The following is a 20,150-nucleotide window of genomic DNA, read 5'->3' on the forward strand; positions in this document are numbered from 1 at the left end:
GGAGGACGCGCCGGAAGCGCGCCGGCAGCCATCTTGGCACAGGGCGGCGGCCGGGCCCGTGCGCAGGGCCGGGCCTGCGGGCGCGCGGGGCTCCTCGGTGGCAGCGGACGGCGGCAGAACGGCCGCGGCACCTGCGGCACAGAGGACACTGGCGCGGACCGGCAGCGGGAACCGGGGCAAGCGCAGGAGCCCGGTCCGTGTCGCCGGCGCCCTGGCGCGGCCATCTTGCCGTACGGACGGCTCTGCAGCGCCATGCCGCCGTACGGAGCCGCCGACCGGGACGCAGCCGCGCACCCTACGAAACCGCCGGCCGCGGGAGTCCCCCCGCGGGTGCCGCGGGCCCGGTGGCTCGAGGGCCGGGCGGGCCCGGGCTAGAGGGCTGGGCGCCGCCATCTTGCCGTACGGACGCGGTCGGCCGGTCCCACGTCCCGCACCGTGTCGCCGGCGCCCTCCCCTCGGGGCGGTCCCGCTCGGGGCTCGGCGCGGCGCGGCGAGGCGAGGCGACGAGGGCCCGAGGCTGGCGGCGGCGTGGCGGCCCGAGGCCCGAGATGGTGATCTGCTGCGCGGCGGCCAACTGCTCCAACCGGCAGGGCAAGGGGGAAAAGCGCGCCGTCTCCTTCCACAGGTAACTGCCGGCCCGGACGGCCACGCCCCCGCCGGCCCTGCGGGGAAACTGAGGCCGCGCGGTGCGCTGTGGCCCGGCCCGACCCGGCCCGCTGCGGAGCCGGACCCTGCGTGCGTGAGTCAGCGCCCCGCAGTATGTGCGAGTGACCTTGGCCGCCGGCCCCGGCCCCCGCGCGCGGCCTCTGGCCCGGCTCGGCCCGCAGCTGCCCGGCCCGGCCCGGAACGGTGCGCGCGCTCGCCCCGGCCCAGCCCGGGTAGCCCTGCCTCCGCGGTAGGTGCCATCGGGATGCGGCTCGGCACCGGCGGGCGGCGGGCGTGCCCTGGAGCCGGCGCCCGAGCGACCGGGGCCGCAGGACCTGCCCATCCAGCCGCGTCCACCGGGCCTCTTGGGCCCGAGCAGGCAGCGGCGCGCCGGCCCGCCAGAGGAGAAGGGGAGACCCTGGGGAGACCCCTGGGGTCTCTGCGTTTCCAGGAGACTCCGGACACTCGTTATTTCTGGTCTCGTGGAAAGTTTCCTGGCGGTAGGCGGTGGGATGGATCCGAGACCGAAGCTGCTGCCCCGTGTCCGCGGGACTAGGTGTGCGCCTCCAGGGCTCGCCTCAGCCTGGTGACTGCCGCTGCCCCAGGCCCCGCCGTGCTAGGCCAGGCTCAGTCAGGCGCGCACTTGAGAACCGGCCCACGGCACAGCCCAGTCCTGCAGTTCCCAGGGTGGTCCACAGCAGTAGAGTAGGCATTCTGCCCGAATCCCACATCCCAGGTGCTCTGAGGTTGCACCTGCCTGTGCACTGAATTGGGCCCCAGGCCCTCCTCCCGGAGTGATTTCCAGGCTTTTCCTGTTGACCTCAGCGCTGAGTTCTCCCCACTTTTTTCTCAACCTGCCCTGGAGATTTGGGGCCCCAGTGGCTAGACAGTGGCTTTCCAGCTTCCTGCTCCTCTAAGAACATCAAAGTAGGTGTTGTCACGGCTCCGGCTAAGCTTCGGAAAGGGGAAGGCGGCATGGGCCTAGAAGTGGACGCTGGCCACATTTTGGATTTGTGGCCGGTTGCTCTGTTCATTTCTTGTGACCCTCCCTGTCTGCCCTCTGTTCTTCAGGTTTCCCCTCAAGGACTCAAAGCGCCTGCTCCAGTGGCTGAAAGCTATTCAGAGGGATAATTGGACCCCCACCAAGTATTCCTTCCTCTGCAGCGAGCACTTCACCAAAGACAGTTTCTCCAAAAGACTGGAGGACCAGCATCGCCTGCTCAAGCCCACGGCCGTGCCCTCAATCTTCCACCTGGCTGAGAAGAAGCGAGGGGCCGGGAGCCATGGGCGCACTAGGAGGAAGGACCCCAGGAAGACCTTGGGGGGCCTGAGGGGCCATGGGAGTGAGCCAGATGGCCATGGCGCTGCAGGGTCTTCGACATCCCTGAGTGACAGCCCAGTGGAGAAGCCAGAGGCCAGCAGGGGCAAGCGAGCCTTTCTGCAGGGTGAGGCAGTGGCACCCACATCCTCATTATCATCCACAGAGGAGCCACCTGTGCTCCCAGAAGAGGGTCTGGCCAGCTCCGCATCCTCCGGTAGCCAGGAGAGGGGGAGCGCAGCTGCAAGTGAGGGTGGCCAGGATGGCACCCCGGCTGACAAGAGTGGCATTTCTATGGATGACTTTACCCCACCCGGCTTGGGGGCCTGCAAGTTTATCGGTTCGCTTCACTCTTACAGCTTCTCCTCCAGGCACACTCGAGAGAGGCCCTCGGTGCCCCGGGAGCCTGTAGACCGTAAGAAGCTGAAGAGAGATGTGGAGCCTGGCTGTAGTGGGACCAGCCTGGGGCCCGACAAGGCCTTGGCCCACAGTCCCCCGCACTCCACGCTCACTGCGACGCCTCAGAAGCCCTCCCAGAGCCCCTCAGCACCCCCGACAGATGTCACCCCGAAGCCGGCGTCTGAGGCCGTGCAGAGTGAGCAGAGCGATGCCAGCCCCATGTCTATCAATGAGGTCATCCTGTCTGCATCTGGGGCCTGCCGGCTCATCGACTCGTTGCACTCCTACTGCTTCTCCGCACGCCAGAGCAAGAGCCAGGTGTGTTGCCTGCGTGAGCAGGTGGAAAAGAAGAATGGCGAGCTCAAGAGCCTGCGCCAGCGGGTCAGCCGCTCCGACAGCCAGGTGCGCAAGCTGCGCGAGAAGCTGGACCAGCTGCGCAGAGCCAGCTTCCCCTGCTTGGGAGGCCTGCTGCCCTCCGGCCGCGGTTAGTACTGGTCTCCTAAGTCCTGGGAGGGACCTCAGTGGTAGTGCATCTCCCTTGGGGAGGAGCAGGCCAAGAACCCTAGCGGTAGGAAGAAGAGGCTGGGGGTAAGGGATGAGAAAGGGGAGGTGCTGGCTGCTGGGAAACTGAGGTGAGATCTGTTTCTGCCTGGAAGTAGAAGCAGTTGTCGGGGAAATGTGAGCAGGAGTCCCTGGAAATCCTAGTTTCTTTTTTTTTGGGGTGGGGGGGCGGTCACACCTGGCAGCGCTCAGGGGACCATATGGGATGCCAGGATTCAAACTATCCGCCTTCTGCATGAAAGGCAAACGCCTTACCTCCATGCTATCAGATGGGCTGGCTTGACTGGACAGGTATTGCTAGGAACATCTCAAGCCAGCTAATCTTGTCCCTCTAGAATCAGGCAGAGGGGGCCTGGAGCATTTGGATAGCCAGCAGGGCACTTGCCTTTCACAGCCCAGGTTTTCTCCTGGCACACCACACAGGCTCTGTCAGGAGTGATCTCTAAGTGCAAAGCCTTGAGCACCACCAAGTGGCCCAAAACAACAACAACCACCACAAAACCCCAAATCACAAGTGATCTTTCAAAGTTCAGACACAAAAACAAGCCCTGGTGACATAGGTGGTGATGGCCCATTTCCTCCCCCTCCTCCTTGAGGAATTGTGTCTTAGCTTCCCCAAAGTTTTTCGTGCTGACACGCACCTGTCTCCACACCTGTTTCAAGATGAGCATCCTGCCTGCTATATTATCACTCCAACCCCTACCCTGCCCTTTTAAAAAATATCTCCCTTTTGGGGGGCCAGAACAATATCACAGTTGGTAGGGCATTTGCTTTGAACTCAGTTAACCCAGGTTCAATCTCCAGCATCCCTTATGGTCTCCTGGGTCTGCCAGGATTGATTTCTGAGTATAGAGCTGCAGGGTGTGGCCCTCAAACAAATCTTTATTTCGTAGCTATACTTTTTAAATTATTTTAAATTTATTTTTTTTTATTTATTTTTGTTTTTGTTTTTGGGCCACACCCAGCAGTGCTCAGGGGTTACTCCTGACTGTCTGCTCAGAAATAGCTCCTGGCAGGCACGGGGGACCATAGGGAACACCAGGCTTCGAACCAACCACCTTAGGTCCTGGATCGGCTGCTTGCAAGGCAAACACCGCTGTGATATTTCTCCGGGCCCTAAATTTAATTTTTTAAATTCAAGGAGGAAGTTTGAGCCACACCTTGTAGCACTCAGGAGCTACCATGCTTCCTGGTCTGTGCTTGGACACTGCAGGGGCGAAGCATCAGCTGGCCTGATGTGTGAGTCTTCGTCCAATGAACTTTCCCTAGCAGGCCTGCTTGGCTCAAGCTGAGATCCTTCTTCGTCAAGTCACTGATCTCTGTTGGGATCTAGAATTCGAACATGCTGCTCTAGCTTTTGTCTGGATGACACTTTCCTATTTCCTTTTACATTCTGGAGAATGCCTCTGAGCTCAGGTGGTTGCCCTCCCATTCCCATTTGTTGTTGGTAAGCAAGGCCTCTCTCTGGTTGGCACACACTGGGTGGTGCTAGGAACAGAGCAGGCCTGCCAGGCAGGTCTGAAGATTGAAGCTTCTCCCTGTGCATGCTGAGGCATCGGGTTCTTGCTTTGTCACCCCCAACCCCACCCTCCGGCCCCAGCCAGAGACAGTCTGTACTCTAGAGACCAAATTTCCATCCCATGTGACATCTCAGGTATGAGAAGACATTTCACTGGCCCCTTTGTTCATTTGTTCAGTGATGTAAGTTTACTGATTTAGTTATTTCTTTTTTTTTTTTTTTTTTTTTTTTTTTTTTTTTTTTTTTTTGGTTTTTCACACCCGGTGGTTGTCAGGGGTTATTCCTATCTCTGCACTCAGAAATCGCTCCTGAAAGGCTTGAGGAACCATATGTGATGCCAGGATTTTAACCGGGATCTGTCCTGTGTTAGCCGCATGCAAGGCAAACCCCTTACTGCTGTGTTATCACTTCAGCCCCTGGCTTATATTTTTCTGAACTGACTTATCTGCTCTCTAGGATCCAACCTAAGATTTGTGGAGTTTAAATTTCCTTTCCTTTGCAGAACTACTTAGTAATTTTTGCTTTCCTGTTGCTGTTCACAGGAAGGAGGGAGATTCTGGAGAGGACCCGCTTCTGGGCCACTCAGACTGAGTCCAGGGAAGGGGAGCAGCTTGATGCTGCAGGGGTCAGGGTGGCCATGTGGGAAAGCTATAGCACCAAGGGGCCGGAATGGTAGGACAGTGAGTAGGATGCCTCCTTACCCACAACCATACATGACATCCCATTTAGTCCTTGAGTCACGCCAGGAGTGATCCCTGAGCACAGAGCTGGGAGTAAACTATAAGCACCACCCAGTATGGCCCCAAAAATCAGAAAAATAAAATATCCTACACCAAGGCAGACTGTCCACAAAATCTGAGTCACTCGGGCAGAGACCCCAAACAGATGTGCAAGAAAGAGCCTAAGGCCCAGACCACCCCTCAGGGTTGTGTTTGTGGTGAGGAAGGAAAGGCAGGAAGGATAGTGCTGGTCAGAAGGGAGCGCAGCGGCACACAGTCTCTGCCACCAAGGCCTCGAAGCTGAGCGCTGGAGCACAGTTGGACAGGGGAAGGGGAGGCTGAGGATGAGATGCCTTGGCGTGAGCCAGAACACTGGGAGAGGAGGAAAGCCTTGCCATACAGGCAGCCAGAGACAGTGTGGGTGCTGGGATGGGCCCAGAGCACCAGCAAGAAGTAGATGGAATACACGAGACCCACACAGGCAGGCCAAGGAGGAACAGTGGGCACTGCTTTTACCCCATCCCTGCAGAGTCAGGGCTGCAGATATTCAGAGCCTGCCCTGGCCCCCCTCAGATCTGCTGCCTTTCTTGGATTCATTCTCAAAGTGCTCTCAGTAGTCCCCCAGTCTCAGTACAAGGGCCTGTTGGTCGCTCTTAGGGTCTTTTTTTTATTTTTATTTTTTTTTTTGGTTTTTGGACCATACCCACCAGTGCTCAGGGGTTACTCCTGGCTCTCTGCTCAGAAATCGCTCCTGGCAGGCACGTGGGACCATATGGGATGTTGGGATTCAAACCACCATTGGTCCTAGGTTGACTGCTTACAAAGCAAACGCCCTACCACTGTCCTACCTTTCTGGCCCCTCTTTGGGTTTTTTTGATGTGACCATGTACCTTTTCCTTGCATCATGGGCAGTGTGACAAATGGGCTGGCAGGTGGTTCTGGCCACCCCAAGATGCTGTGATTCTCCTGGGGTGGCACCTGCTTCTCCCAATAGCTCGCTTGGGCCCAGCATAAACACTGTAAAGGCCTGGATCTCTGTTAGCCTGTGAGGACTCTGCATGAGGCCTCCCTGCTACGCGTGCTTTTCAAGGGCCAGAATGTCCCTTGTGCAGCCAGATGTTCTCCATGGCGGGTTCAGCCTTCCTGTCATAGAATCTTTTCACACTAGGAAAGATATTTTTTTTTTGGGGGGGGGGGGGCACACCCAGCGGTGCTCAGGGGTTACTCCTGGCTGTCTGCTCAGAAATAGCTCCTGGCAGGCACGGGGGACCATATGGGACACCGGGATTCGAACCAACCACCTTTGGTCTGGATCGGCTGCTTGCAAGGCAAACGCTGCTGTGCTATCTCTCCGGGCCCTTTTGTGTGTGTGTGTGTGTGTGTGTGTGTGTGTGTGTGTGTGTGTGTGTGTGTGGTTTTTGGGTCACAACCGGCAGTGCTCAGGGGTTACTCCTGGCTCCATGCTCAGAAATTGCTCCTGGCAGGCACAGGGGACCATATGGGACACCGGGATTCGAACTGATGACCTTCTGCATGAAAGGCAAATGCCTTACCTCCATGCTATCTCTCCGGCCCCAAGGTTTTTTTTTTCTTTTAGTTTTTGGGTCATACTTAGCAGTGCTCAGGGGTTACTCCTGGCTCTCTGCTCAGAAATCGCTCCTGGCAGGCTCGGGGGACCATATGGAATGCCAGGATTCAAACCACAGTCCTTCTGCGTGCAAGGCAAATGCCCTACCTTCGTGCTATCTTTTTGGCCCCACCTTCCCTCTGTCTTAAAATCTTTTCTGCCAGGAGCTGAGCGTAGAGCCAGGAGTAACCCCTGAGCTCTGCAGGGTGTGACCCAAAAACAAAACAAAGACTGAGGTAAGGGCCGGGGTGGTGGCCCAGGGCTTGTGTTGCATATGGCCGACCAAGGTTTGTACCCAGAACCAATGTCCCTGAGCACCCCTGGAAGGGAGAGACCTGAGGAGGGAGTTTTCTCCTTTTTTTTTTTTATTCCATATACACCCAATTTGCATTCTAAGAGATTTGAGACACCTGGTAGTTTCAGACCAGTCTGGGTCCTCCAGCCAGCCCCACAGGCTCCTGTCAGATCTGGTACGCAGGGACTCCTTGTCTGCTGGGCAGCTTGGGGACCGTTCAGCAGGTGGCGCTTTGTTCCCAGTGCTGCACCCCATCCTGGCTGCTTCTGCCTGCGACAGTGGCTGAGATTGCTGACAGAGGGTAACAGTGTAGGTTGATGAGCTATGGGGCTCTGGGAGCTTCCACATCACCCAGATACTTGGCTTGCTCGAAGCTCCTGCGCCTGTCTGCTTCCTATAGCCACTCACACGCATGCACAAATGACACAGGTACTGGGAACAGAGCAGCAGATATGTACCATTGCGCACACATGGGAATGCGTTCCCAAGGTCTTGGACTCTGGCAAAGTGTAAGAGTGATACAGTCTCTCTGAAGATAGACCAACAGTGATTATGAGTCATCCCCCTCTTACCTACCCATGTCCTACTCAGGCCCCTGACATTTTGTTCTTGTTTTTGGGCCACACCCGGTGACACTTGGGTTACTCCTGGCTATGTGCTCAGAAATTACTCCTGGCCTGGGGGACCATATGGGACGCCAGGGGATTAGGGGGGTCCTGGGGAGCAAACCGCGCTCTGTCCTAGGTTAGTCCTAGGTTAGTCCCGTGCAAGGCAAACGCCCTACCACTTCTGCCACTGCGGGGGGGGGGGGGGGTTGCTTTTTTTTTCCTTTGCAATATTGTTACTTAAGGAAAGGCATATCATGAATCACTTTATCTCCTTTCAGCACCCAGTTTTTGTCCAGAGCGATCATTTCCAGCTGTCATTGTCATTGTGTCCCCTGCCCTGCCCTCCTGGCACTCATTTCTATTGTCTTTGGGCATTTTCTGTTGTGTTTTTTGTTTTTTGTTTGTTTGTTTGTTTGGTTTTTGGGCCACACCCTGTGACACTCAGGGGTTATTCCTGGCTATGCGCTCAGAAATCACTCCTGGTTTGGGGGACCATATGGGACTCTTGAGGGATAGAACTGCGGTCCATCCTAGGCTAGTGTGGGCAAGGCAGACCCTTACCCCTTGCACCACTGCACCAGCCCGGTTTGGTTTTGTTTTTTAATCCCACAAATGAGTGTGATCTCAGTATGTCCAGGGCAGCCCCTTACTTTCCCCATCCAACAAGTCAAGTGTTTTTATCTTTTACTGGAAAGTTCTACTTGCTCTAGTGAGATCCTTCCAGCTGACATAAGGTCACCCGTTTTACAAACAGGACAGATTGTACCAAGGGGCTGGATATGCCTCTACTCTGCCTTCATTGACCATTTTCAGAAGCATCTTCTGTGTGAATGTCTGTGTGGGTTTGTCTATCTCCAAGGTTGATCCACAAGTCTTGGTCTCCTTCTGCCCCTTCTGATTCTGAGTCCTTTGTGGTTGGGTGTGGCCCAGTGTGGGTGTGAGTGCCTTAGATCAGTTCTGCTCTCCTGCACCCAAAAAAAGAAAAGAAAGGATGGGGGGATCTCTGAGAGCCTCTATCCTGGCTATGTGGTACCAGCACCCCCAGTGGTTTCTGCCTGGTGTCTGTCATTCATGTCCGCACATCACATCCCGATCCTTTGCTCTGCTCTTTATTGGAGTGCTGACTGATGCCATTCTTGGGCTGAAATCTGAGGGGCTGAGTCTGGGAGAGCTCTAGGACAGCCTTTCCTTAGGGGTCCTTGATCAATAGTGGCACCTCCTCCCACTGCCAGAACAGTCAGGCTCAGGCAGCTTTGCTAGTTGTCCTGCCCCACCACATGCCTTGTGGTCACCTTGGAGATTGCTTAGTGTCGGGTGGCGCTAACCCAAGTCAGGTGCTGGAGGTTGGGCCCCATCGGGGGCATTCACTGTTCTGCTTGGTCTAAAGTTTCTCTGAGATCAAGTGAGTGTCTGAGTGGGTGTCTGGGGCCTTTTCTGCTCAGATGTCCTTTTGGAGCTGCAGCCAAAGGGCGTGCTGGAGGGGGAGACTAATCTGTGATGAAATTTCAACCTCTGTCATGTGCTCTCCATTGTGCCTTCCCTATGGTGGTTCCACCCCTTTCCCAGGTGGGCAGAATGGCTGGGAGGTGCCTTGCTCTGATGCCGGTGTCTGGCATGACCCTCCCATCAATCTGCCCTCCTTGGAGAAACTACTGCGGCCCCTCTCCTGCCTCTGGAGTAGTTTCTTGGAGAAACTACTGCCTCCCCAGGACTCTCCTGGGAGGGCTTGTGGCCATCTGGAAGAAATTTTACAGATGTGAACTCTAGGGTTTCCCTGCTGCACCTCCAAATCTCCCCTGCCTGTGTAGGCTCACGGCGTGCAGTATTGTGAGCTCCTGGCTCCAGGTAAGTGACCTTGGCTGGGCAAGCCTCTTCACTGGAGCCCAGAACAGGGATGTTGCCAGCAGCAGGCTGAGAATACTGCTCTGGGGAAAGGAGGCTTTTCCCTTTTGAAGAGAGAAAGTTTGGGAGCTCTCACCCCGAGAGAGGTAGAAGGTGGCAGTGATGCAAAGGGGTTTGGCCAGGAAATTGTGTAGGGTGTGGGGAAGGGAAGTCAGCAGCTGGTGTGAGCTTCCCAGGTTCCTTCACAGCAAAACTCATGGAGAACAGATCCCTCTGGTGGGAGCCCTCAGCTCAAGCCACTAGCTGTGGCCTCGGGAACAAAGTTCCTGCGGTCCCTTGCCCTGATGCCCCAGAGCCTGCTTTGTTCCTAACTTAGGGAAACTACTGTGAGTGGAACTTGGCTTTAGTCCTCAGCTCCTGTTTTTTGTTTTTTGTTTTTTTGCGGGGGGGGGGGGGGTCACATCTGGAGCGCTCAGGGGTTACTCCTGGATCTATGCTCAGAAATCGCTCCTGGCAGGCTCAGGGGACCATATGGGATGCCGGGATTCGAACCACCGACCTTCTGCATGCAGTGCAAATGCCTTAATGCTATCTCTCCGACCCCCAGCTCCTGGTTCTTTTTTTTTTTTTTTTTTTTTGAGGGGGGGGTTTGGGTTTTGGGTTTTGGGTGACACCCAGCAGCGCTCAGGGGTTACTCCTGGCTATGAGCTCAGAAATCACAACTGGCAGGCTTGGGGATCATATGGGATGTCGGGATTTGAATCACCATCCTTCAAGCAAGGCAAACATCTTACCTCCATGCTATCCCTTCAGCCCCCAGGTCCTGGTTCTTGAGAGTTGTATTAAACTTGTATTAAAGATCAAACTCAGGGCTTAAGAAGTTGCCATTTACCACACAGTGTAAGTGGACAGCACAGAACCCTCACAGTGTCTGGCACCACTTTCGCTTGTACCACATCATCATCCTGGCCAGTCCAGAGCAATGTATTCCACCATCTGCCCACCTCTAACGCACTATGACCCAGTCCCGTCCCTACTCTGTTCTCTCTGTATATTCTTTGCTTGTCTGAATTCCACACCAGAGCCCTGTCATCCTGCCCCCTTCTGCTCCTGTTGCGCTGTGACCTGTCACTGGCCTCTTATTCTACCCCTACCCCTAGATTTTCTGTTTCCAACTATGTCGCATGGGTGAGAGTCCTGTAATCTGTCTGGGCACCGGTGGGGGAATAGAGGCTCTGGCCAGGGGCTTCCTGTCATCTCCTGCTCTCTCCCACCCAGCCATCCAGTGGCCTGTTTTGACTGGAAATCTTTTCCGTGGGCAGCATTTAAATGATCGGTTGAATGAACTAGTCCTTGTGCCACTCACCCCCTGCATGTCTGGCTCACTAATACCAGCTGGTATTTTACTTGAGAATTTGGCATGATGCCATACACCCCAGCACCTGTGAGTACACAGTTTGTTTTCTCTGTGCTGTTGTGCTATCTCAGGACTGCTGTGAGTTAGGTGTGAAAGGATTGGGGACTGGGGATAGGTGGCTGGGCCATGTGGGAGAGAGCGGGAGAAATCATCGGCCTCATTGGCCTCATGCTTTCACCTCCGTCCTAGGTGCCCTGAGACAGCATAGCTACCAACTACCAGCTTTCCCAAGCTCAGAGGCTGCCCCCTACCCGGGGACAGGCAGAAAGGCAGACACCAGGGCATTGGGCTGTGCTGAGCTGGCTCAGTCTTCCCTGGGAAGCGCTTCTTGGTAGGGAACTACAGTTCCCAGGATGCTTCAGGGCCCAGGGATCACTTTCTGCCGAGTTGTTGGCAGCCAGGTGCCAAGACTTTCGACTCTGGGCCTAAAACAACCTTGAAGAATCTTGAAGGTGTTGCAGGCTAGACTTTGGATGGGTAAGCCTGCTTTTGCTGTCTCATCCAAAAGGAAAAAAAAAAATCAAAATTTAAATGTCTTGAAAGACATTTAAATACTTGGTTTTGCATTTTAGTTGTGGTCTTTGTGTCTAAAAAGGTGACCTGAGTAAAAGAAATGAAAGAGGGGCCGGGCGGTGGCGCTGGAGGTAAGGTGCCTGCCTGCCTTGCCTGCTCTAGCCTAGGACGGACCACGGTTCGATCCCCCGGCGTCCCATATGGTCCCCCAAGAAGCCAGGAGCAACTTCTGAGCGCATAGCCAGGAGTAACCCCTGAGCGTCACAGGGTGTGGCCCAAAAACCAAAAAAAAAGAAATGAAAGAGGCTGATTTACAATCTAATTTTCAGATTAAAAGCAGCTGATTAGCCAGATCCCCTTTCTCTTGGACTGTTCCTGGAATCAAGTATAAGTGAACCCAGTGAGCACAGCACACACACGTTCTGAGGCGGTTTGCTGACTGACAGTACAGGCTCACATTCCCCTGCCAAGGCTTCTGTTCCCCATGGAGGTGGCCGTTCCCTGGGATCTGAACCTTCTGGGCCGGGGCTCCACGCCCCAGGGCTCTGCCCTATGGGATGTTTCTGGCCAAGTGCTCCTTTTTTTAGAGTGCACAGAGCAATTCCAGAAGGTTCCTGCTTTCTCCCTTCCCCTCATTGTGATGCAAGTACTGTCCATAGGTCAGCATGGCTACAAAAGTGAACGCTAAAGGCTGCACAGGGCCCAGATGTTCCATACAGAAGGGCCACATAGGTGGGTCATATGGACATATGCCACACGGACTGGGATTGGGATACACAGTCCATACAGACAGACCACACATATGGCCCGTATAGATGGACACAGACGGGATGGTGTCTGTGTGGGTTCTGTGCAAGTTCTGTGGGGTTTGTGATGTCTATGTATGGTCTGTATAGGATCTATATGGGGTCCATTTGGAGTCTATGGGTCTGAGGTTTGCAAGTAGTTCTAGTACATGCATCCCTTTGGAATTTTTGGTGTTTAGTTCAGGTTTTTTTGGACACATCTGGGTGACTTCTGGCAAGCTCAGGGGTCCACTTGGGATGTTGGGGATCAAGCCCTGGTTGCCTTATGCAAGGCTAGTGCCCTCCTGCTGTTCTGATGTCTGAAGACTTCCCCACATGCCTGTTTGGACCCAGCCTTAATGGCAGCCACACTGACATGAAGTATGAGGTGCCAGCTACCCTCCTCCCTGTTGCTACCTCATACTCGGTGGAAAGCCCCCACAGGATGGTGCACAGACACCATCTACACTGTGGTCTCTACTGCATTCTCAGTGCCCTTGCACAGGTGTGGGCCAGAGCCAGAACAAGATAGCCCCTGCTGTGCCCTCTCCTGCTCTGCCCCAGGCTTCTTGTTTGCTGCCTGGGAGCCCATTCAGGGGAGGCCTTGCTCTGCTTCCTTTGCTCTGCCCTGGGACAAACACAGTGAGGTGCCTGGGGGGGCCAGCCAAGCCGATGTGTATGGAGGCTACAGTTGACCATCCTCTGCCCCGGCTCCTCTCAGAGACACCATGGCCCCTGTGCTGCCCTATCCCTACACCCAGGAGCCATGGACTGGTCCTAGTCAGAAGGTAGAATCCAGGTAGCTCTGCAGGGGCCTTGGAGGGTGCACAGGGGACAAGCCACGTTCTTGGGAGCATCACCCCAAAAGTGGGTCCAAAGGTTTCACCAAAGAAGTCCTAATCGGGCAGCCTGTTCCTGAGGCACATTGTCATACCCCCTGAGCCCGCGGGACTGAGGTGTGCAGGCTTTATCCTGGCCCGGGAATGCCCCATGGGACACCAGCCGCCCATGGCTGGGTTGAGTTACAGCGTGAACTCCACAGGCCCCACACAGGACACAGGGATCCTGTCCCGTGGCCTTCAGTTCATCTTGCTGCCCTGGTGCTTCCTTCCTGCCCTTGCCTTCAGGCCACTCTTCCCTTGGGGACCTGCATCTGGGGCACATCATGGCCCTGCCCAGTGGCTGTTGTGCTGCAGAGGGACCCTCTCTACACAGGAGCTCACGGCCTTTCTTCCTCCTTCAGAGCCCCCAGTGATGAACCCGGCGGTGGAGCCGCTGTCCTGGCTGCTGGGCACGTGGCTGTCCGAGGCACCTGGTGTGGGCACATTCCCATCACTGCAGCCCTTCCAGTACCTGGAGGAGGCACACATCTCACACGTGGGCCAGCCCATGCTCAACTTCTCGTGAGTACCACAGGCAGCACCAGCATGGTTGGGGCCCTCAGTGCTGTTGCTCTGGCAGTCACGGGGCCTCCCTGGGCAAGTCTCTGAGGACCCAAGGACATGGCTTGCCTCTGGCAGACCTCCAGGAGGGCCTGGCGGCTGGTTCCGCAGAGCAACTATGAAAGCCACCAGGATGTCCCCACACCACCCACAGGGACCCCCAAAGTATTAGCACAGCCAACCCGGGTCCGATCCCCAGCATCCCATATGATCCCCTCACTCTGAGCCTCTTGGCTGTGAGCTCTGCTGGAAAGGGGACCTGTGACATAGCACTGCCTGGAACCCCAGCCTAGGTCATCTATCCCTCACCAGCTCAGCACCAGGTGGGACAAGACAGGCGGAATGGGGTGCAAGAATGCTTGGACAGGGGGGGTGTGGTGGAGGCCCCATTCCTTCTGCTCAGCAGGGAGCAGGGAGGCAGGTATCAGATGGATGAGTATCTGCTACGTGGTGGCACACCTCTCGGGGGGCCCTCTGGGTGGGCAGGTGCTTTTATGCAGGAGCCCTTGGGTGCACCCCCCTGCTGCAGGTTCAACGCCTTCCACCCTGACACACACAAGCCCCTGCACCGTGAGTGTGGCTTCATCCGCCTCCAGCCCGACACCAACAAGGTTGCCTTTGTCAGTGCTCAGAACACAGGTGCGTAATGGGCAGGGGCCAAAGTGGGGACTGGCTCTTGGCGCAGTGAACAGGTAGGCTCCTGGCACATTGGGACAGGCCTTTTCCCAGGAGGGCGGGTTCTGGGCCCCTCAGTCAGGCGCCATCCTAGACAGGCTGTGCTGACAGCCGGCCCTGCATCCTCAGGCATCGTGGAGGTGGAGGAGGGCGAGTTGAATGGTCAGGAGCTGAGTGTCGCGTCCCACTCCATTGCCAGGATCTCCTTCGCCAAGGAGCCCTACGTGCAGCAGGTGAGATGCCACGTGGCCTGGCTGAGGTTCCTAAGACTGTTGGCCATTTGTCCTGCTGATACCTCCTCACTTCTCTCGAGCCCGTCTGGGCGGGGTGACTTTCTAGCCATGACCATCCTCCCTCTACCCACATATGTAAAGTGTAAACCCCCACCCCCCATATCAGCCTCACTCAGACCTCAGGAATCTGATCTTGGGAGATGTTGTAAGTTTCTCACCAACTTGTCAGGCTTTGAGGGGAGGGGTTCCCTGCTTGTTGCTCAGTGACCCAAACCCAGACTCCCACATGCCTAGCTCCACAAACCCCAACCCTCTCCTCTTTGTGTTACTAAAATGAGATTGGGGGCAGCACACCTACATGTGCTCAAGGATCATTCCTGACAGGCTTGTGAGACCCACATGTTACTGGGGATCGAAACTGAGTCAGCTGCGTGCAAGGCAAGGCAAGTGCCCTCCCCGTGTACTGGCCCAGTTCTTTTTTTTTTTTTTTTTTTTTTTTTTGGATCACATCCGACTGCATTCAGGGGTTACTCCTGGCTCTACACTCAGAAATCGCTCCTGGCAGGCTTGGGGGACCATATGGGATGCTGGGATTCGAACCACTGTCCTTCTGCATGCAAGGCAAACACCTTACCTCCATGCTATCTCTCTGGCCCCTCTCTTATTTTTTTTTAACTGCTCATTGTGTATAAAAATGCACATGATTGTGTGTGTATTTTGGATCCCATTACCTTGCTGAATTCCTTTATTAGTTCAAGCTTGTTTGGTTTATTTTTTAAGTCATCGAATTTCTTTAAAGCAGATTATATATCCACAAACACTTTTTAGTTCTTTTTCCTAACTTGGACAGCTTTTATTTCTCTTTCTTGTGTGGCTTGAACTTGCAGCAGCATATGGTGTGTAACTTGCACAGGTGTATGCCATGAGAGTGGGTGCACACTTGCCGACCAGCCAAGCTGCTCTCTGCCTTGTGGTTGGCCACTGTGGAGGGCTTGGCTCTGTATGGCCCTGGAACTGCTGAAAAGTTTCTTCTGCTCCAGGTTCCTCGACTCTGTTCATCAGGATGGTGTCAAGTCGCATCCAGCATTGTCTCTGCCTCAGCTAAGATGACCATGTATCTTCTCTTTGTTAGATAAATTCTGTTGATCGTTAACGTGTGTGTGTGTGTGTGTGTGTGTGTGTGTGTGTGTGTCCAATTATCTGCATTCCAGAAATGGGTCCTGCATGACTGTGATGTCCGGTGTCTGAAGTGTGTTGTCGAAGTCAGTCCTGAGTGCCATGATGGAGTATCCGTGGACTGCTTCCTGGTATCATTTCTTTCTGACTTTGTAATTGGAGTAATTCTGGCTTGTAGAGACTTGAGCTCTCTGGAAGTGTTGAAGAAGGTGAATGTTGCACACAGACATTTCCCTGGTGAAGCCTTTAGAATTACACCTCGTTTGTCAGAGATTCAATTTCTTTGTTAGACTTTTTCTTTCCTTGTCATTTGGTAGGTTTATTGATCTCCTTTTTCCATTTCTAATGTTGGGTTTACATTGGCCTTTCTAATTCTCTGGGGACTTCTAAGGGTCAGGTGGCGTGGCCACGTCTGATAGTGCTTCTGGCTTACTCCTGGCTCTGTGCTAAGGGGTTACTTCTGTGTGTGCTTCAAACCAAAGTGAACCACATGAAAGGCTCAGTACTCTCTGACAATTGCTTTTTGCTTTTATCTGGATTTAGGCCACACCTGGCAGTGCTCAGGGGCTACTTCTGACGCTGTGCTTGGTGGACTATGTATTGGCATCTGGGTCAGTACCTGCACAGATGAGCCCCAGTCCTCATTCTTTATATTGTAGTTCAGTTGTTGACTTCAAACTGTCCTTTTTTCTGGGCTGGAGCGGTGGCGCAAGTGGTAGGGCACTTGCCTTTCATGCACTAACCTAGCGTCGATCCCCGGTGTCCCATATGGTCCCCCAAGCCAGGAGCGACTTCTGAGCGCATAGCCAGGAGTAACCCCGGAGCGTCACTAGGTGTGGCTGAAAAAAAAAAAAAAAAAAAAAAAACAAGGGGCTGGAAAGATAGCACAGCGGCAATTGCCTTGCAAGCAACAGATCCAGGACCTAAGGTTGTTGGTTCAAATCCCGGCATCCGATATGGTTCCCCGTGCCTGCAGGAGCTATTTCTGAGCAGATAGCCAGGAGTAACCCCTGAGCACCACCGGGTGTGGCCCAAAAACCAAAAAAAAAAAATTGTTCTTTTTTCAAGGACAAGCACTATCAGTATAAATCCCCACTTTGTGCTGAGCTGAGCCTACTCTTCAGCAAAGTCAGGGAGGATAAAAGGACAGTGCATTCTCAAGGACATGGTCCCTGCCTCAACTCTGTAAATCTATTCAGTGCTGCTCCGTCTGCCAGCACCGCCCCTTCTTTCTCCTGGTGGGAGCTGCCACCACAACCAGCCGTGCTGCATCTTGCAGTCATACAAGGGATCTTCTCTGCAACTGGCATCTCCAGTCTCTGGGAAGCAGCGACATCTTGGTAGCTTCCAGCAACCTCCCAGTACAGTGGGTGCTGCTTCCTGGCTTCCCTCCTACTCTGCATGTGCACAGCTCAGGGTATTTTTGGCTAGACTTTCCCACTCTGTTTCTGGGGCACAACCCTTCACAGCCCCCTAAATTGTGGGCTTTCTTTGACTTCGGCTGCTGGTCACTGAGTCCCGACTTCTCCGGGAGGCATGTCAGCCTCTGGCCTCCCAGCTCCCACAGGCACCCAAGAGATCCTGCTGCATCTTGTCTCCAGACCCTGGTCTCAGGTGCCTTAAATGGACTTCTTAGGTCTGTCTTCTCTGATCTCTTCTCTTCTGTGAGTTGGTAGAGGATTTGTCTGTGGCCAGAAGCTCTTGCAGGCATTTCTGGCAAACATTCAGCAAGCAGCCTTCAGGTTTGGCCACCAATGGCACGGTCCCCATCCCTTCTCAGAAACTTGCTTTTCCTCAGTAAGGTGTAAGCTGGACCATTGAACATGATGAGCCCAGTAGTGAACGAAGGACAGTGGGGTAATGAAAGACAATGTCTAGCATGGTCTGAACTGAGGCCCACTGCAGAGACCAGCCCTGCTACCCCGTAGGCCAGAGGAGGCCACCATGGTCCTTACACTCAGGCACAGCAACCTCACACACAGGTGCCCACCATGAACAGGTGGCCTCATGCTGGCAACCCCATGCATTGGTCACCCGCACACCCAGGCGATCTTACCACAGTGGTCACACGCATAAGGTACTCATCACAGGTGGTCCCAAGTACCTGCAGTCACACAGGTGGCCCCACACATAGGTGGTCAGTCTCACATACCTGCATCCTTAGCCTCACACACAGACGAGCTCACATACCACAGCCTCATGCACAGGTGATGCGCAGGCTCGGGCTGAGAGGGTGACAACAGCAGTAGCCTCTGCAAGAGCACCTGGCTGCTGCAGGGCTTGAGAGTCAGGGCATTTGGAAACATGAAGCGAAGATGTTTTGTGTTTCTTGCCTTTCCAGATCACCCGGAAGTTCCGACTAAATTCCGAAGGCAAACTTGAGCAGACGGTCTCCATGGCCACCACCACCCAGCCTCTGACCCAGCATCTCCACATTACCTACAGGAAAGTGACCCCATGACCATGATCTGGAGCAGAGCTTTGTCAGGCAGGGCCTGACCTCTGTGGGGGATGGATCGCTCCTGCCACTCATTGCTGGAGTACAAGAGGATGCGGGCCATGTAGGCTCAGAGTGTCCCTGGGCTGGCAGAGTAAACCAAATAAAAGGTCTTTATTTTCAGGGCTGAGCCTTTTGGGTGGTGGTACAGGTGCAGCTTGGACCCTTCTTTGCTGCTGGATGGCTGTTCTCAATTTCCATCTTCTATTCCTCTGTCAAGGCACCCAGATGTGCTCAGAGGCAGTGCCTAGCTCTGTTGGGGGTTGCCTGGGAGGGGCCAGGGTCACACTCAGGCCACCTGAGAAGTGCTGATGTCTGTCCTGAGCTCTTTCTCCGGCCCCTTCTCATGGGGCGGATGGCAGCAGGAGGAAGATCTGGGAGCATCCCCTGCCAGACGGAAGAGGTCAGGATTCAGCCCACAGGATCTTCTGTGCAGGGGTGTGGTGGGTCTGAGGCCGTTGAGGGGGGGAACATGGGCCTGGGAGGGTGTGGGGACCCCTCTCAGGGGCTCCCTCAGAACCAGGTTCCAGACCCTAACGCCTCAAGAGCCAGTAACCAGAGGACCAGGGCTGGAGAGGAAAAGCTCACTTGGGCTGACAGACTGAGGGACCATGATTCCCTCAGGCTGAGGACAAGGGAAAGCAGGTTCCAGCAGCAAAAGGGTCAGTCTCAAGTGAGTCAGGCAAGGTGCCACCCTTGTTAGTCTGAGAAAACAAGCACCCACATCCACATGGGACTGTGGACCTTAGAACTTCTCAATGGTCGGTATACACTCTCAGCCTCGTCTCCCGATGGCGGGTCTGGCTGAAGAGTGAGGAGCTGAGCGTCCTCAGGTGGGAGATGGACCAAGGGAGTACAAGGCCGCAGGAGCACCAAGGAGCTGTTACAAACGGTGACTTAGTGACTTAGTAGGGCTATGCCCACCCCAACTTCCTGCAGCTCCCTCAGAACTAGGACCATTAGGGTTAGATACTAGTTAACGGTTAAGCGCTCTTCCTCCACTTTCCATAAAGTGAAGCTGAAGGTGCCTGGAAGAGGGGCTGAGGCTTCTCACAGCCAGCTGGAAGGGGCACCTGGGCCCGAGTTCATGGGAGCCAGCACTTTCTTTTTTTTTTTTTTTTTTTTTTTTGGTTTTGGTTTTGGTTTTTGGGTCACACCCGGCAGTGCTCAGGGTTACTCCTGGCTCTACGTTCAGAAATGGCAGGCTCAGGGGACCATATAGGAGGATGCCGGGATTCGAGCCACCGACCTTTTGCATGAAAGGCAAACACCTTGCCTCCATGCTATCTCTTCGACCCTGGAGCCAGCACTTTCCATTTGGTTGGTTCCAGCCACTTGCTGGAGAATGAAGCTGCTGCTTCTCAGACTCTGTCTGCCCTACAGGCCCTGGCCAGAACCCTCCTCAGGGTCAGCTGTGGAAACAGCACTGGACTCAGAGCACAGAAAGCCTGGCACTGAGCATCATGACTTGCCTAAGAAGGGGGTCCTGACTTCTCTCCAGGCCCTCTGACCCCTGCCCAACTGTCCTGATCCAGAGCTGCCTGATGGAAGCCAGATTGCAGGGCTGCCCCAGTCAGACCCATGTCACTGGAGATAGTCCCGAAGCACAGAGCCAGAACCATGAGCCAGGTGTGACCCAGAGAGTGGCAGGCCTGCCAGTTAGCCTCAGCCAAGTCGGGATGGATGGGCCAATGGGCTAGACAGACGAGAGATTGAGTGTGTTTGTCCCCAAAGCCACCTGGTCACCTATGGGTAGGCCTTGGCCAGTGTTCCAGCTTGTCTGCAAGCATTAGCTCTCCTCACACCCGTGAGCTCCCCACATTCCACTGCCAATTGCTGGCAATGCTTTCCCAGCACCCCCATATCGGCTCCTCCCACC

General features: G+C 54.9%; 1 protein-coding gene across 1 annotated transcript; it reads left to right on the forward strand.

Moving 5' to 3' along the window:
• The first annotated feature begins 440 nt into the window (after positions 1 to 440).
• THAP4 (THAP domain containing 4) lies at positions 441 to 18,396 on the forward strand. Its single transcript, XM_049773426.1, has 6 exons — positions 441 to 625; positions 1,717 to 2,846; positions 13,492 to 13,651; positions 14,220 to 14,329; positions 14,495 to 14,598; positions 18,116 to 18,396. Exons 1-6 carry the CDS (start codon positions 549 to 551, stop codon positions 18,233 to 18,235), a joined length of 1,701 nt encoding a protein of 566 aa, XP_049629383.1. The 5' UTR covers positions 441 to 548; the 3' UTR covers positions 18,236 to 18,396.
• The last annotated feature ends 1,754 nt before the right edge of the window (positions 18,397 to 20,150 follow it).

This window comes from Suncus etruscus, chromosome 5 (assembly GCF_024139225.1).
Source record: "Suncus etruscus isolate mSunEtr1 chromosome 5, mSunEtr1.pri.cur, whole genome shotgun sequence".
NCBI lineage: Eukaryota > Metazoa > Chordata > Mammalia > Eulipotyphla > Soricidae > Suncus > Suncus etruscus.